Source organism: Cervus elaphus, chromosome 33 (genome assembly GCF_910594005.1).
Source record: "Cervus elaphus chromosome 33, mCerEla1.1, whole genome shotgun sequence".
NCBI classification, from domain to species: domain Eukaryota; kingdom Metazoa; phylum Chordata; class Mammalia; order Artiodactyla; family Cervidae; genus Cervus; species Cervus elaphus.
The window spans coordinates 68,525,557-68,544,182 of NC_057847.1; the positions used below are offsets into that span (position 1 = coordinate 68,525,557).

Here is an 18,626-nt window from a genome sequence, read left to right on the forward strand (position 1 = left end):
CAAAAGATTAAGAAAAAAAATTTAAGTACCTTAGAGAAAAAGCACGTTACATATTGTGAAATATAATGATGAGTAATACTGCTTCTGCCTCACCAGAAACAATGCAAACCAGAAAGCAATGGAAAGACATTGTTAAAGGACTGAAGGAAAAAATGTATCAAACTAAAAGTCTACATCCTATGAAAATACCCTGCAAAAATGAAGACAAAAGATAATAGATTCGGATAAACAGGAACTGAGATAATTCATCAAAAGTAGGTCTGCAGGAAATAAAGTTATTTAGGCTAAAACACATGATATCAGGTAAAAACTCAGATCAAAATTAGGGAAGTACAGGTGCCAAATATGATAAATGTGAAAGTAAAATAAAATACACTCTAGTTTTGAGCTTTTTGAAAAGGTATTAGAGAAATAAAAGTTTTAATATTAGTAGAATAATTTAATAATGATACAGTGTCAATTGATAGGAAGATATAACAATTCTAAGTACTTATACTTCTAATAATAAGGATTCTAAAAACATAAGCAAAATTTATAATCAAAAGCTGACAAAGCTAAAGAAGAAATAGAAATATACTTAGGGACTTAAATATGATTTTCAGTGTATTTCAAGAAATGAATAATCAAAAAGTCCATAAATATAATAAAGGATTCAGACAATACTAATAACTTAAATTGATATTTAGGAAAATTTCATTCAATGGCTATATAATCAATAGTCCTTTTGAATACAAAGGAAATATTCACAAGTCTCAAAATGTTGAAGCTGAAATCGAGCAGAGTATATTGTTTGACTACAAGAGAATTAAATTAGAAATTGGTAACACTGGAGAAGAGTGTGGCAACCCACTCCACTATTCTTGCCTGAAGAACCCCATGGAAAAGGAGCCTGGAAGGCTACAGTCCACAGGCTCAAACAGAGTCAAACATGACTGAAGCAACTTAGCATGCCTGCAACTAAAGAATATTTGGAAAATATTTGAAAATTTAAAAAATGCTCCTAATAACTCATAAGTTAAAGGACAAATCACAAAAAAAAATTAGAATTCAAGCACAATGAAAACATAACTTGTCAAACTATTATTATGTGGATGAAGAAAATGATTATATACTAAAATGGAGTTTATGTCTTTAAATACTTATATTAGAAAAGGAAGAAGGTATTCAATCAATGATAAAGCTCTAAGTTATGAAGCTATAGAAAGAAGTATAAATTTAGTTCAAAGCAATTAGAAAGAATGAGATATAAAAATAAAATCACAAATTAAACACAAAACATTCTATAGAGAAAATCAGCAAAAGCAAAAATTATTTTTAAAAGATGAAAAACCTGATGAATCCTTATGTATACTGATGAAAAAAGAAATATCTCGCAAAGTGCCAGTTTCAAGGTGAAAGAGTCTGTGTGGATATATGGGGGCATTTTTCACAGAATTAGAACTAACTTTGAAATTTGTATGAAAAGACAGAAGGCCTCCAGACAGCCAAAATCATCTTGAGAAAGAAGAAGAGAGCTGGAGGTATCACACTTCCTTGACTTCAGATGATACTACAAAGCTACAGCAATCAAACCAGAATGGTATTGGCACACACCAGACATGATCAGTGGAGTAGAATAGATAGGCTAGAAAGAAACCCACACACTTAAGGTCAATTAATCCACAGCAGAAGAGGCAAGAATATACAGTGGAGAAAAGACAATCTCTTCAACAAGTGGTGCTGGGGAAAGCAACATATAAAAGAGTGAGATTAGAACATTTCCTCACATAGTATACAAAAATAAACTAAAAATGGATTAAAGACCTAAATATAAGGCCTGAACCCCTAAAACTCCTAGAAGAAAACAGGCAGAACACTCTTTGACATAAATTGTACCAATATTTTTTTTTAAATGTCTCCTAAGGTGAAAGAAATAAAAACAAAATTTTAAAAATGAGACCTAATTCAACTTAAAATCTTCTGCACAGCCAAAGAAACCATTAACAAAATAAAAAGATTATCTGGTGTATGGGAGAAAGTATTTGCAAATGCAATGACTCACAAGGGATTAATATACAAAATATACAAACAGATCATAAAAGTCAATATATATATAAAAAAGCCTGATTAAAAATTGGTCAGAAGGCCCCAATAGACAATTTCCAAAGAAGACCTGCAGATGGCCAACAGACACATGAAAATATGTTCAACATTGCTAATCATCAGAGATATGCCAATCAAAACCACAATGAGATATCACCTCACACCTATCAGAATACCTATTAAAAAATGTTCAGGAGGATGTGGTGAAAAGCGAAGAACACTTGTACACTGTTGGTAAGAGTGTAAATTGGTGTAGTCACTTGGAAAACAGTATGAGGTTCCTCAGAAAACTAAAAACAAAACTATGATATGACCCAGCAATTTACTCTTGGATGTATATATGTCTGTATCTATATGTAAAATCAAAACCCAAAATGTTAATTTGAAAATATACATGCATTCCATTCTTCATAATAGCATTATTCCCAGTAGACAAGATAGGAAAGAAACCTAAGTTGTTTAATCAGAGTATATACACACAATGGAATTCTGCTCAGTCATAAAAAAGAAACAAGAAATGATGCCATTTGCAACAATGTGGATGGACCAGGAGGGTATTATACTTGGGGAAATAAATCAGACAGAGAGAGAAAAATGCTCTGTATTATGTCTTGTATGGGGATTCTAAAACATAAAACGAATGAATATAACAAAACAGAAATAGACTCACAGATACAGAGAACAAGCTAGTGGTTACCAGTGGAGACAGAGAACTGAGAGGTGCAAACTACTATATATAAAATAAATAAGCCACAAGGATATATTGTACAGCACAGGAATATAGTCAATATTTTATAATAAGTTTAAATGGAGTATAAAGATTTTGTAACACTGTTGTGTACTTGAAAACTAATTTTGTAAATCAACTATAACCTCAATAAAAAAAGAAAGTGGATATCATGTAGTGCAAATAGATATTTCAATGTAATAAACAAGTTGTATGCCACAAAGTCTTGAGGATATGATATGAAAAAATATCATTCAAAAGGTAAAAATGACCAAAAATGACATATATGAAGAGGAAAAACATTTAAACAGTTTCATATCAATTAGAGAAATTGAATTCCATGATCAGAAATCTTCCCACAACAAAAACTCCAGGAACCAGTGGTTTCAGTTATGGATTTCTTTGATGATTTAAGAAATAAAAGACGTCGCATGTGTCATCAAGGTGGCAACAAAGATCATCCCAGACTTTAGTCTCTCTCAGAAGACCAAAAGCAATATCCGTATATAGGACACCATTGTGAAAATCCTAGGACATGGAGATGAGACTGAAGGACACCCTAGGCCACAGAGATTGAAAAGAACTCATTAAAAAGATAATAGTGGCTACACTCTGACCACATAACCGCCCCCTCCCCTCAGGCCAATATTGTGTGTCAGCCTGAGAGGTGTCTCTAGGCCTACAGTTTCTCCAGTGGAAAAAAAGAGAGTCCAAAGTGGACATCTAGCTCCTCCAGAATTGTGATTTCTTCATGGAAGGCTCACTTGGGTCTTGCCTCAGGAGGATCAGAAACGAAAATTTGGAGGATTAGACCACTGGCGATTGTGATGGAAAAGGGTAGGGTGGAACTTATAGCAATCAGCTCTCAGATCTTGGCAGACATTTCATTTTCCCAGTGGTGCTCAAGTAGAAGTTCAAAGTAGCACCTTTGCCATCTCTACAGCCAAGACAGTGATCCTATCTAACCAGGGAACTAGGTTTGCAGTTTTATCCGCTTCAGGATCCCAAATGGCAAGCACAGTCAACATTGGAGCCTATTCTGCAGCCCTGCAGAAAGAAGCTAGTTCATAGCTCTGAGTGCAGCTTACGACTGTCTGATCAGGAAACCTATTTAGCCCAGTGGCACCTGAGTGAGCAGTAAACACAGCCAGCGCTTTGCCCTTCACAGATCCAAAGCCAATGCTTGTCTTGCCAGGGAGCTTGGTACACCGTTTAACCTGATTCAGTCTTTAAACAGTAGACTTACCAATCTTGGGTCCTATTCTGTGGACCCACCCAGGTAGGGAAGCTAATCCATACCCTCACTTGATGCTAAATACAACCTGCTAACCCCATCCAACCAGTAAACCTAACCAGAGCACCCAGGATGCTGCATAACCCATCCTACATCTTCACTTGCAGTGGCATTTGAGCAGTACATCCAGCCAGTTCTATACCCACCTACAGAGCAAAACCACTGTCCCTGTCTTCTCAGGAAACTCACTGTACAGATTTTCCTGATGTGGAGTCCCTTACAATGTGCTCTGCAGGCATTGGAGCCCATTCTGTAGCCCTCCCTGGATAAGGAAGCTAATTTATGGCCCTGTCTACTATACCTCCCAATCCTGCTCACTAGGGAGTCTGATGGGAGCAACAGTAGAGCTCATCCTACAGTGACGCTTGTACAGAAAATCAAGGAAGTCCTATCTAACAATGCATACACTTCAGAGATTCAGAAGTGCTTTTGTCCCAAAACAGACCACAGTAGCAAGCTCCATCTTCCTGGACAAGATGATAACAGCTGACCTGTCTGGAATCCCATCCTATCTCAACAATGGATGTATCATCAAGGGAATAAAGGTAATGGTTGATTTTAACAGTGCTATAGACCAAGTGGAGTTAATAGACACATATAGAACACTCCCATGCAACAGCATCAGAATACACATTCTTCTCAGGCACACATGGAACTTTTTATAGGATAGATTATATGTTATGCCACAAAACAAGTCTCAGCAAATTAAAGATTAAAATCATGCTTTTTTTTTTTTTCTTACCACAGTGGTATGAAGCTAGAAATCAATACAGGAGGAAAACTGGAGAAAACATAAATACGTGAAAAGTAAACTACATACTCTTGAACAACCAGTGAATCAAATGAAAAATAAGGGGGGAAATAGAAAAGTATCTTGACTCAAACAGTAATGGAAACACAATATACCAAAACTTATGGGAATTATTTAAAGGTAGTTTAAGAAGAAAGCATATAGCTATTAAAACACACATCAAGGAAATAGAAAGATGTCCAAAAAACAACATAACTTTTTATTTCAAATAACTGGAAAAAGAATAAATTTAGCCCCAAATTAGCAGCAGGAAGGAAAAATAAGGATTATAGCACAAATAAATGAAATGGAGAGTTGGAAAACAATACAATCAGTTAATAAAACTAAGACCTGGTTCTTTGAAAATATAAGCAATTTTGGCAAACCTTTAGCCAGATTGGCCAAAAAAAGAGACAAGACTAATTTAAATATATATATATATATTTATGCACTTAAATATATATATATATATTTATATATACACATATATAAATGAAAGAGAGAACATAACAATTGACATAGATATTGCAGAAATACAGAAGTTCATAGAAGACAGCTATGAAAAATCACACACCAATTTATTGGAAAACCAAGAGGAAATGGATAATTTCTAAGAACATTAAACCTATGAAGACTGAATCATGAAAAAATAGAAAACCTGAATAGACCAGTTACTACTAAAGAGATTGATCAGAAATCAAAATCCTCCCAACAAAGCGAAGCCCAGAACCAGATGACTTCACTGGTGAAAATTACCGAGTACCTAAAGAAGAATAAACAGTAATCCTTTCAAACACTTCCCAAATGTCAAAGAGGAGAGGACACATTCAAACTCATTTTATGTGGCACATATTTCTCTGATACTGAAGCTAGACAAAGATGCTGCAAGAAATAAAAATAAATGTAAAAGTTCTCAACAAAATACAAACACATTCATTTCAGGAGCTTATTAAAAGGATCATACACCATGATCAAGTGAAATTCATCCCTCAGATGCAAAGATAATTCAACATATACAAGTTAATAAGTGTGATACATAACATAAATAGAATGAAAGATAAAAATAATCTCAATAGATGAAATGTGTTTAACAAAATTCAACAGCCATTCATGAAAAAAATTCTCAGCAAAGTGGATATAAAGGCAACATACCTGAACATAATGATTCCATATAACAAATGCATAGGTAACTTTAGACTCAGTGGTGAAAAGCTAAAATAAAAGCTTTTCCTCTAAGCTCAGGAAGAAGATGAGGGTGCCCACTCTCACCACTCCTGTTTAACACAGTACAAGAAGTTTTTCAGATAAGAAAAAGAAATAAAAGGCATCAGAACTGGACAGAAAAAAGTAAATTTGCCTCTATTTGCAGTTGATTTTACACATAGAAAATACTGAAGACTTAATTAAAAATGGTTAGATGTAATCAATAAATTCAATAAAGTTGCAGGACACAAAATCAACATACATAAATCATTACTGCTTCTACAATACTGAATAACAAACAAAATAATAACTGATAACAATAACAAACTATCAAAATAATAAAAGAACATGATTCCATCTACAATAGAATGCATAAAACAAAATATTTAGGAATGAATTTATCTTAGGAGGTGAAAGACATATACACCAAAAACTATAGGGCATTGATGAAAAAAATGGAGAAAGAAAAAAATGGAAAGATACCTTGTGTTCATAGATTGGAAAAAATTAATACTACTAAAATGTTCACCTGTAGATTAAATGCTCTCTCAATTAGATTCCAATGACATTTTTAACAGAAATAGAAAAAGAGATTATAAAATCTCTATGGAATCACAAAAGACCCTGAATAGCAGAGCAATCACATGAAAGAAAATCAAAACTGGATTCATTATGCTCCCAGGTTTCAAACTATGCTTAAAAGTTATGTTAATTAAAACAGTATGATAGTGGCATAAAAAGACACATAGACCCATGGATCAGAATAGAGAGCCCAGAAATAAACTGCCACATATGTGCTCAACTGCTGTTTGATAAAGGAGCCATGAACATGCAATGGGACGAGGACAATCTCTTCAAGAAATGGTGCTGAGAAAACTGTATACACTGCAGAAAGATGAAATTGGACCCTATTTACAGCACTCACAGAAATTGAATTCAAATGGATTAAAGACTTAAATGTGTGTGTGTGTGTGTGCTCAGCCATGTCAGACTCTTTGTGACCCCACGGAGACTGTAGCCCGCCAGACTCCTCTGTCCATAGAATTTTTCGGACAAGAATACTGGAGTGGGTTGCAGTTTCCTACCCTAGGGTCTCTTCCCAATCTAGAGATCGAACCTGGGTCTCTTGGATCTCCTGAATAAACAGGCAGATTCTTTACCACTGCACCACCTGGGAAGCCTAAAGACTTAAGTAACAGACCTGAATCCATAGAAATCCTTGAAGAAAACAAAGGGGAAAACTTTCTTGACTTTGATCTTGGGATTGGACTGTTGGACATGACATCTAAAGCACAGCAACAAAATAAATGTACAAATGTCAAATTAGAAAGCCTCTGCATGGCAAAGAAAAAGTCAGCAAAATGAAAAGCCAGCCTAAAGAATGGGAGAAAATGCCAGCAAATCGTATGTCTGATACTGGGTTACTATTCAGAAATATATAAAGGACTCATACCTCAGTAGCAAAAAGGTAATAATTCAATTAAAATGAGCACATGACCTAAAATAGATATTTTCCAAAGGATATAGTCAAATAGCCAAGTGCCCAGTATCTCGAATCATTAGGGAAATGCAAACCATAATGAAATATCACCTCTTACCTGTTAGAATAGTAATAATATATTTGAAAGTTGCTGAGAGAATCTTGAAAATTCTCATGACAAGGAGAAAATCTGTTAGCTATGTAAGTTGATAGATATTAACAGAACTTCTTTTATTGGTCATTTCATAATATATACATATATCACATCATTATGTTGTACATCTTAAACTTACACAATGTTGAATGTTAATTATATCTTGTTAAAACGGGGAAAATGGTTTTTGTTTTTTTTTTACCTTTCTTACATTTTCTAGACAGTGGGAAAGAAAGAGAATTTCTCAACTTTATTTTTCTAAAAGAACACTGTCTTGTTACCAAAACTATACAAAAACATTAAAGAGAGAACATTTTAGACTGATATCTGTTGTGAATATGTACATAAAACATTTTTAACATATTAATATATCATTCTGGAGAATATAAAGAATAATGCATCATGACTAAACAGGATTTTAGCCTGGAATTTAAGATTAGTTTATATTGAAAATAAATGTAACTCACTATTTCAACAGAAAAAATAGAAAAATAAATAAGCAATTATCTTAGATAAAGAAAAAGCAACTGACAAAACTCAACATCCATTCATGATAACTTTCAACATAAATGAATAGAAAGTAATATCCCCATTCTGATGCAGGATACCCACAAAATAACCAACAAATGTTATACTCAATGGTGAAACATTATCCATGTTCACCTTAAGATCAACAATAAAGTAAGGATAGATGGTCTAACTCTACACTTTAACTAAATATTAGGGACTCTAATCAGACTAACTTTCATGGAATATCTATCATGATGATTGGTAAGGAAGAAGTAAAATTATCTTTATTTGCAGATAATATTATTGTATAAACAAAGTGTAATAAATTTACCAAAAATACTAGAATAGGTCACAATTCATAAAAGAATTTTTTAGCTTATTTTTACATGTCAAGGCTTCAACTTCAATTGTTTGTTCTGTTTCCTGATTGTTATTCTTTTACTGTAAAAAATATTTTATTAATAATATAGGATACCACAGTTTTCTTAAGAAATGCCCACTGAATTATTTTGGGGTAAATGGATACAATACTTCAAAATTGCTGTCAAATTGTTTAGAAAAAAATAAATTTCTAATTGATTTTGAAAAAAAAAACAGATTTCTACTAGACTCTTAAATAGTTTAGAAACAGTAGAGAGATATAATAATAAAACAAATGTAGAAAAATATAAATACATGAGGAATATGTCTAAGGGATATGAAGATGCTTCTTGAACAGGTCTTTTAACTTGTCTGTAAATTTATACTTATTTCAAAGAAAGATTTAAGAAGCAACAAAATATATCTTTGGTACATATACACTATGGAATATTACTCAGCCATGAAAATGAATTCATTTGAATCAGTTCTAATGAGATGGATGAAACTGGAGCCCATTATGCAGAGTGAAGTAAGCCAGAAAGATAAAGACTAATACAGTATACTAACACATATATATGGAATTTTAAAAATGGTAACGATAACCCTATATGCAAAACAGAAAAAGAGACACAGATGTACAGAACAGACTTTTAGACTCTGTGGGAGAAGGCGAGGGTAGGATGTTCTGAGAGAACAGCATTGAAACAAGTATACTATCAAGGGTGAAACAGATCACCAGCCCAGGTTGGATGCATGAGACAAGTGCTCGGGGCTGGTGCACTGGGAAGACCCAGAGGGATGGGATGGGGAGGGAGGTGGGAGGGGGAATTGGGATGGGGAACACATGTAAATCCATAGCTGATTCATGTCAATGTATGGCAAAAACCACCATAATATTGTAAAGTAATTAGCCTCCAACTAATAAACATAAATGAAAAAAAAAAAAAGACAAAAAAAAAAAGACTGGTATTATTACCGGGAAACAATGAAAATAGATGACAAATAGATGGGGAAACAATAGAAACAGTGACAGACTTTATTTTCTTGGGCTCCAAAATCACTGCAGGTGGTAACGGTAGCCATGAAATTAAAAAAATGCTTACTCCTTGGAAGAAAAGCTATGACCACCTAGACAGCATGTTAAAAAGCAGAGATAATACTTTGCTGACAAAGGTCTTTATAGTCAAAGCTATGGTTTTTCTAGTAGACATGTATGGATGTGAGCGATGGACCATAAAGAAGCCTGAACGCCGAAGAATTGATGCTTTTGAATTTTGGTATTGGAGACAACTCTTGAGAGTCCCTTGGACAACAAGGAAATCAATCCAGTCAATCCTAAAGGAAATCAGTACTGAATATTCATTGGAAGGACTGATGCTGAAGCTGAAACTCCAATACTTTGGCCACCTTATGCGAAGAACTGACTCATTGGAAAAGACCCTGATTCTGGGAAAGATTGAAGGCAGGAAGGGAAGGGGATAACAGAGGATGAGATGGTTGGATGGCATCACCCACCCAATAGACATGAATTTGAGCAAACTCCAGGAGTTAGAGTTGGACAGGGAAGTCTGGGGTGCTGCAGTTCATGGGGTCACAAAGAGTCAAACGTGACTGAAGGACTGAACTGAACTGACTGACTATTATGATGGAAAATAAAAATATTATTAAGATCTTTAAAACATTAAATGCATATGAATATATTTAACACAGAGTGGCAAAATCCTAATAATGAAAACTAAATCATTCCTGCAATGCATTGGAAAAGACCTACATAACTAGAAGCTAAGCCACATACCTGTATTGAAAGACTTAATGTTGTAGATGCCAGTTCTATTCAAATTGAACTGTAGTTTCAATACAATACCAATTAAAATCTCAGCAGATTTTTATGGTAGAAATAGAAAAGATGGTTTTAAAATGCATTCGGAAATGCAAAATACCTGACCAACTAAATCAATCCAGTTAAAAAAGAAAGAAAGAAAATATTGGAGGAGTTTTACTACATGGTTTCAGGAATAACCAGAAAGCCAGAAGCTAAGATTGTAGTGGAAGAAGAGAACACACACACGAATATATCAATTGTACTGAATAGTCTTTCCAGAAGTAGATCCATATTTATATGATCAATAATCAACATAGGTGCCAAAACAATTCAATTGGGGGAAATGATGCTGGAACTATCAATGATCAGATGGAAAATACAAGGATGGTTGACATTTCTTACACTATAGTCTAAAACTAATTTGAGACACATTGAAGTCTTAAATCTAAGAGCTAGTACCGTTAATCTTCTAGATGAAAAGATGGAATATAACTTCACTATATTGAATAGACAAAGTAATCATTTATTGTAAAAGAAAAAAATAAAGTATGCATCATCAAAATTAGAAATTTCTGATGAACAAAACAAAGCGTATCAGTACAATGACATTCCAATCTGCAACTTGAAACAGAATGCTGATATACTCAACAATATGAATGAATTGCAAAAGCATGTGATGTGAAAGAAACCCCACACAAAAGAATATATAATACGTGATTCCAGTTATCTGAATTTCCAAAACAGGCAAAACTATCTATGGAAAAAGTTTTTAGGAGTAGTAGTCTTTTAGGATCTCTGTGAAGGGATTTGAGGGAATGTGTTTAGAAATGTAAAATTCTCATATCTTGATGGGAGGTAAACACATTTATCAAAACTCATCACATACGCTTAAGATCTATACATTTCACAATATGCAAGTTATACAAATATTTTTAAACATTATTTTTAAATGGTCTGTAAAAGGTAGAACTAAAGAGGAAAAAAGTTATCTGTGATTGGAAAGATGAGCATAGATGTGGCAGCAAAGTACAATAGATGGGCATCAGCCATTTACTTACTGGTTTTCACTGATTTTCTATACATTTAGCTTGTGCTTATTAGAAATTTTGTTTTAATTATCTTCCTCCATCTGACTGGCTTATAGGCTGATCAGAATTTCAATATTTATTTGTTTCAGTGTTCTGGATGGTTTCTTAGTCAGCTGATTACAAAGTCATTTACAAATTGTTCACGCGTATGTTCCAGTTAGAGAAAACCTGTCAATTGTCTATATAGGCAGGGATAATCTATACAGGCAAAATGCTTCAATAGAAAAGCTATAGGAACACAGTCATGTTCTAGAATTGATACCTTATTGATATTCTATTATATTTCTATTTCATTATGGAGCTAAAAATATTTTACTTTCTACTATAATTGAAATAGTAAGACAAATAATTGCATGTGAAATTTTGGACCTTTGTGGATGGTAACAAAACTTAGTGACACTCATAGGCAGAGTACATTGATACATTTTTTTATTGAAGGATAATTGCTTTACAGAATTTTGCTGTTTTCTGTCAAACCTCAACATGAATCAGCCATAGATATACATATATCCCGTCCCTTTTGAACCTTCCTCCCATCTTCCTCCCTATCCCAGGGATCTAGGTTGATACAGAACCCCTGTTTGAATTTCCTGAGCCATACAGCAAATTCCTGTTGGCTATCTATTTTACATATGGTAATGTAATTTCCATGTTACTCTTTCTATACATCTCACCTTCTCCTCCCCTCTCCCCATGTCGTATCTGTGTTTTACAGATATCAAGGATGATTACTGTCAAAATATGAATAGGAAATCAAGGAATGATTCAGTTAGATGTTTTTCTGATATATGTATATAAATTAAGAAAAAATCTGTTTGAAGAGAAATGCCCTGAAAAGGGGAAATGGTTAGTAGTTATGTAATAATAATATGGATTTAAAAGGGCAAATTGGTAAAAACAAACTATAAGTAAATAATTATTATTATTTATAATTTGAAATGATATAATTTTGCATAGAGGTAAAATCTCTAACATATTGATTTAGTTTTCTCCATTTGAATACTTTTATTATAGAATCATTTTTCCAGAGAACCATAAGATATAAGTTACTACATGTAAACAGCATTACTAAAATTTGCCTTATATACACATATTCAAATTGAGATTAGTCTAATTTTGCTTTTTGATATGTAATTTTGTTCTGATCACGTGCAAAATTATTCTAAAGATACAAAAAGTTTTGTCATTTCGAATGTTTAATCATTTTACCTAAGGGGAAAGAGTGACTATGGTAAGACTGGATCGAATGACAGTATGTCCACTCTTACATTTTATTTCTGGCTGTTTGCCCAGTTTTTTTGGAAGGTCTTAATCATTTTGTGTCCTGATGATGGCCAGAGGTGAAAAGAGACAGTGTCTAGTGACTCAAAACAGTTTGAATGAGGTAATCAAACAGAACTGGAAAGTTACCTTCTATCTCTGGTGAAGTACAGCTGAGAATCCTGAAGGGGTTCACCGAAGAAGAGACGATGTAATTAAAATATCATTTCATTTCAATCCTCTACTTATTCATTCAGTTTAAGTCAATAATGACAATGGGATCTCTCACAGTAATTCACTAGCTGCTAGGAAGGGAAAAGTGCCTGAAGGATAACACTCTTGGAAAAAAGTTAAATCAATGCATGCTCATTCTGGTCTTTAGATACTTCATTGATTTAATTGTTCTGTTTCAGAAATATGAGATGACGTCAGATACGTGGCTGTCTAAACAGGTATGGTATAGGTGGTCTCTTTATGTCACATTTTGTCATCATATCTACCCTATTCACTCTATTGTTTTATATATAACTTTTTCTCAAAAGTTATTTCAGTTGTATGATTTTAAGGCTCTGTTATGTTTGAATAAGTGAGTCTTTTTTGTTAAAATGTGTATGACTTGGGTTTTATGGTATCATTTGTGAAAAAATTACTTTGTTTTTGTTTTTAATAGAATGCAAGTTGTTGAATTATTACCAGGATCCATTTTCAGGACCACTCATAAAAGTAAATATTTGTGTTGAAGAAAAAGGTGCAGCCCATATAAACTGGGAACCATCAGCATTGCTCAAATTGCCCAGAAAGCTGACCAAGTCTCCACATAAATTGCTATTCAGATGGACATTTCCTTAGATAATTTCTAGCTTACACAGTGCTAGCTTGTGATATAAATGGAGCTAGAATCCAGATGATCACAAATGTCTCCACAATGTACTGTCTAACTGGATATTTCAGAAGGAAACACAAGATTATTCAAATGTAGATAAAGCCATTTTACTACTAACTTCATCACTGCGTTTTGCAAAGGAAGTGTTTGGCTTGGCTTGTTTGGTTGTGATTTGGTTTATTCTTTACAGTGCTCTTTTATTTCATATTCTCTCCCTGGGTGTCATATACGTCTGTGGTTTCAATTGCTATCTCTGACTGCATGGCCCCAGGCAACTCAATTCTCTGAGTTCTGATTTATATACAAACTCATGCTTGGCATCTTCTCCTAAATCTATAAAAGTAACAGCATACTCCTCAGGTTCAAACTAAGCTCCGTTCTCTTCCAGTAAGTCTGTATTCTTATCATAGAAGTCACAGACGTATTTATCCACCCAGTTATCAAAATCATAAACCTACTGAGGATTATTGAACTTTTCTTATCCTTATCCGCAGATGTTACTCATCACCAAGTTATTTTGATTTTACTCTCAAAGACTTCAAGTCATTTACTTTTCTCCAGTTCACAAACACTCTACAGGATCAAACTATCAGCGCTGCATTTCCTCCTTGACTGGTGAACTCTCAATCCCTTAGGAAGCTACCAATCTGTTCTCCACATTTCAGCCTGGCGGAGTGATCTTTTCAAAACACGTATCTAATTCTACTGCCCCAAACACTCTGATATTCTCTCACAACTGAAAATTTTATCTCCCCTTTGTTTCACAGATAAGGACCAACATCCTTAATGGGTCTATAAGAGATTAATTTGAAAGCTTTTCCAGCTCTGTGTCATATCATCTTTTCTCTCATTTTCTCCATTAGCCCTCATATTCACCAGACCTTTATGTGAACTCTTCCTTCTGAACAGAATTTTCTCAATTGCTTTCTTTCCTGAAAGTTGCTTATTTGTCAAACTTCAGCCTATATCACCTGCTTAAGAAGTCGTCTCTTCAAACTACCCTAATCAAATAGCATCCCCCAATAAAACTTAAAGTCCAGTGCAATATTTATGTAAACTTACACAGTTAGTTCTGTGATTTTTTTTTTACAAGCTTCCCAAGGGCAAGAATGTTGTTCATTTTTTATTATTCATTATATAACAAATGCTTAAAATACAGTCTGGTTATAAGAAGAGTTCCATATATACCTGTTGAATTAAAAAAAAGAAAAGAGTAAGAAAGATTGTGAATAGGCTGTAGGTATATCTATCTCCCTATCTGCCTGTCTGTCTATCATCCATCTGTCATATCTTCTCCATAGATAACAATGTGAACTATTTAATCATAGTCAATGTGCAAAATTAAATTTAGGGAAAAACTGACTTTATTTAACAAAAAAAAAATCAAAATTAAGTAAAATACTGAAAATAATTGAAAATAATAACAATAGATATGGATTTATTCTAAATTACCTGCATTATTAAACCTACTTTAATTTTCAGTGACATTCAAAGTAGTCTAACATACAACAACACAATGCATGAATTTTTAGGATTATGTTACCTACATTTTAAGTCCCAAATTTATGAATATTTAATAGAAATAAAAAAAAACAGTTATCAAGTATTTAATAAGAAAATCTAGGGAGCAGTTTGTTGCAGTTGATTTTTTCTCCAAAAGTTCTGAGGGAATTTCATGAAATACTTAGAATTCAGTGAAATTAAAAGGATGAGAAAGTGTAATGAGGAGAAGCAACGTTCCAGGAAAATTAGACATTTAATGTAATACTCATGCTTGTTTTCTGTTTGGTGAGAAGAGCAGAGAGAAGTGGGCATGTTTCTCCTAGCTTTCAAGAGGCTTATAATTTGAATAACTGGTGTAAAAAATGGTCAAGAGGTAGAGTGTGTTATCCTCAGTTCATTGGCCTGTGTATGATAAAGATCATAAACATGGACAGTGAGATTGGCTTTTTTCTTTATTTGATTGTAGGAAAGGCTCTATATAGAGCTGTATAGCTAGTTTCTGTCCAGTGGTGAAAGTTTTTGAACCCAGTAATGTATTAGTAATTATAACCCCCATCTATTCCTTAAAATGAACTATTTCCAAGGTATGAGAGTTGGAGGAAGAGGGACTAACATAAAAAGGACAATGCTCAGATTTAATTTTGGAGTAAAGCATAGAAGCAGAATCTTGAATAGGGAGGAGCCAATAGTTTGGAGAAAATGTAGTGGATAAAGTGATATACATAACAAATATTTTTGCCCATTGTACACATGCATTCATCTGTGCAGTTATAAGTAGGTCACCTACTGTATCCTAGGGAAAAAAAATATAAAATTGCAAACTTAGTTTAATTATTACTTGCCTAGTGAAGGAAGACAACCATATAATAGAGTGCACTGAAAGTCATGAGAGATGAATACAGAGTACTACTTAGAGTCTCCAGGGAGAGATTTCTTAAATAAGAAGGGGTTTCTAGCTACAGAAATTTAAAAATGGTTTCTGTTTTGAGTTTAAGTAACAAATGAGGAAGATACAGGACAAAAAAGATGAGCTAAAGATTACTCCGGAGAGAAGAAATCCCATTGCAAAGGCAGAGAGAGATATTACATATAGGCAAGGGATAGAAAATACAGAATTCTTGACTCTATCATAGTTGCCAACATCCATTGGTTCACAGAAAAGTCAAGAGAATTTGAGAAAAGCATCTACTTTTGCTTCATTGACTCTGCTAAAGCTTTTGACTGTGTGGATCAAAACAAACTATGGAAAAGTCTTCAAGCGATGGGAATACCAGATCACCTTACCTGCCTCTTGAGAAACCTGTATGCAGGGCAAGAAGCAATAGTTAGAACCAGACATAGAACAATAGACTGGTTCCAAATAGGGGAGGAGTACATCAAGGCTGCATATTGTCACCCTTCTTATTTAAGTTATATGCACAGTACATCATGGGAAATGCTGGGCTGGATGAAGCACAAGCTGGAATCAGGATTGCCAGGAGAAATATCAAGAACTTTGGATATGCAGATAACATCACCCTTATGGCAGAAAGTGAACAGGAACTAAAGAGCCTCTTGATGAAGGTGAAAGAGGAGAGTAGAAAAGCTGCAATAATACTCAACATTCAAAAAACAAAGATCATGACATCCAGTCCCATCACTTAATGGCAAATAGATGGGGAAACAATGAAAAGAGTGACAGACTTTCTTTTCTTGGGCTTCAAAATCACTGCAGATGGTAATTGCAGCCATAAAATTAAAAGACACTTGCTCCTTGGAATAAAAGTTATGACAAACCTAGACAGCCTATTAAAAAACAGAGACATTACTTTGCCAACAAAGGTCCGTCTAGTCAAAGCTATGGTTTTCCAGTAGTCATGTATGGATGTGAGAGTTGGACTATAAAGAAGCCTGAGAGCTGAAGAATTGAGGCTTTTGATCTGTGGTGTTAGAGAAGACTATTGCGAGTCCTTTGGACTGCAAGGAGATCAAACGAGTCAATCCTAAAGTAAATCAGTCCTGAATATTCATTGGAAGAACTGATGTTGAAGCTGAAGCTCCAATACTTTAGCCAACTGATTCAAAGAGCCAACTCACTAGAAAAAACCCTGATGCTGGGAAAGATTGAAGGTAGGAGGAGAAGGGGATGACAGAGGATGAGATGGTTGAATGACATCACTAATTCAATAGACATGAGTTTGAGCAAGCTCCAGGAGATGGTGAAGGACAGGGGAAGCCTGGCGTTGCTGCATACCATGGAGTCACAAAGAGTCAGACACGACTGAGCAACTGAACAACAAATCACAGTTGCAGAATGTGATTCACATAATCAAATATCTTGTCAGTATTTATTATCTGCCTTGCAAAGCATTTTCCCTACCCTTTTGTTGTATTAGTTCAGACTTTCAAATTTACTACACGTACCATTTACATTTTCATGAGTGTCCATAAAGTATACAAGAAAAATAATATTTTTTTATTTTTTATATTTATTATATTTTCTATTAGTAATGATAGAATAAAATAAATAAATAGAATAAATAAAAAATGAAAATATTTATTATATTTTTATTAGTAAGATAGAAATGTTAGTAAGATATTTCTAGTTTACTAATGAAACTAGAATCAGACTCTTGAGATTATTAAATAGTTATTAATTTACTTATTCATTCAATAAATGATTATTAAATACCACTTATGCAATAGTCACTCTCTTGGGTGCCAGATGCAGAGCAGAGAAGAATACAAGGTTTTTGCCTCATGGAGCTTATATTCTAGAGGAACACCTTCTACTTCCTATCTCCTTACCCACCTATATGCACACATACACACTTCCGTTCATATACAAACAAATGTATACATACATAAAATATAATATGTTGGATTGTATTAGGGGGTATGGAAAAAATAGAGAGTAGCTAAAAGGGTGATGGGGGATTCAAATACAGTTGGATGATCTAGTTTCCCCAGTCACAATTTACATGGGATTACCAGAAAACACTGCCTGATAAGGTAGATTTAGAGCAGAGATAAGAAAAGTATGAGATCAACAAAGATCTTTTTGCAGCAGCATGGATGGACCTGGAAATTGTCATACTAAGTGAAGTAAGTCAGAGAAAGACAAATAACATATGCTATTGCTTAAATGTGGAACTTTTAAAAAAATGGTAAAGATGAGCTTATTTACAAAACAGAAATAGTCACAGATGTAGAAAACCAACTTTGATTACTGAAGGGGAAGGGAAGGGAGGGATAAATTGGGAGACTGGGGTTGACATATGCATACTACTATCCCAGGTGACTCAGGGGTAAAGAATCCATCTGTAATGCAGAAGACCCAGGAGACATGGGTTTGATACCAGGGTTAGGAAGATCCCTTGGAGAAGGAACTGGCAACCCACTCTAGTATTCTTGCCTGGAGAATCCCATGGACAGAGGAACCTGGTGGGCTAGAGCCAAGGGGTTGCAAAGAGTTGGGCACAACTGAGTGA

General features: G+C 34.1%; 1 protein-coding gene across 2 annotated transcripts in view; it reads left to right on the plus strand.

The window, feature by feature from the left end:
• Window positions 1-18,626, plus strand: part of DPP10 (dipeptidyl peptidase like 10) — a 717,819-nt gene that overhangs the window by 612,242 nt on the left and 86,951 nt on the right. For both annotated transcript variants that reach the window (XM_043894623.1, XM_043894622.1), the window contains one exon: window positions 13,184-13,222. In XM_043894623.1, the coding sequence (XP_043750558.1) occupies window positions 13,184-13,222 (39 nt within the window). The remainder of the gene's footprint in view (window positions 1-13,183; window positions 13,223-18,626) is intronic.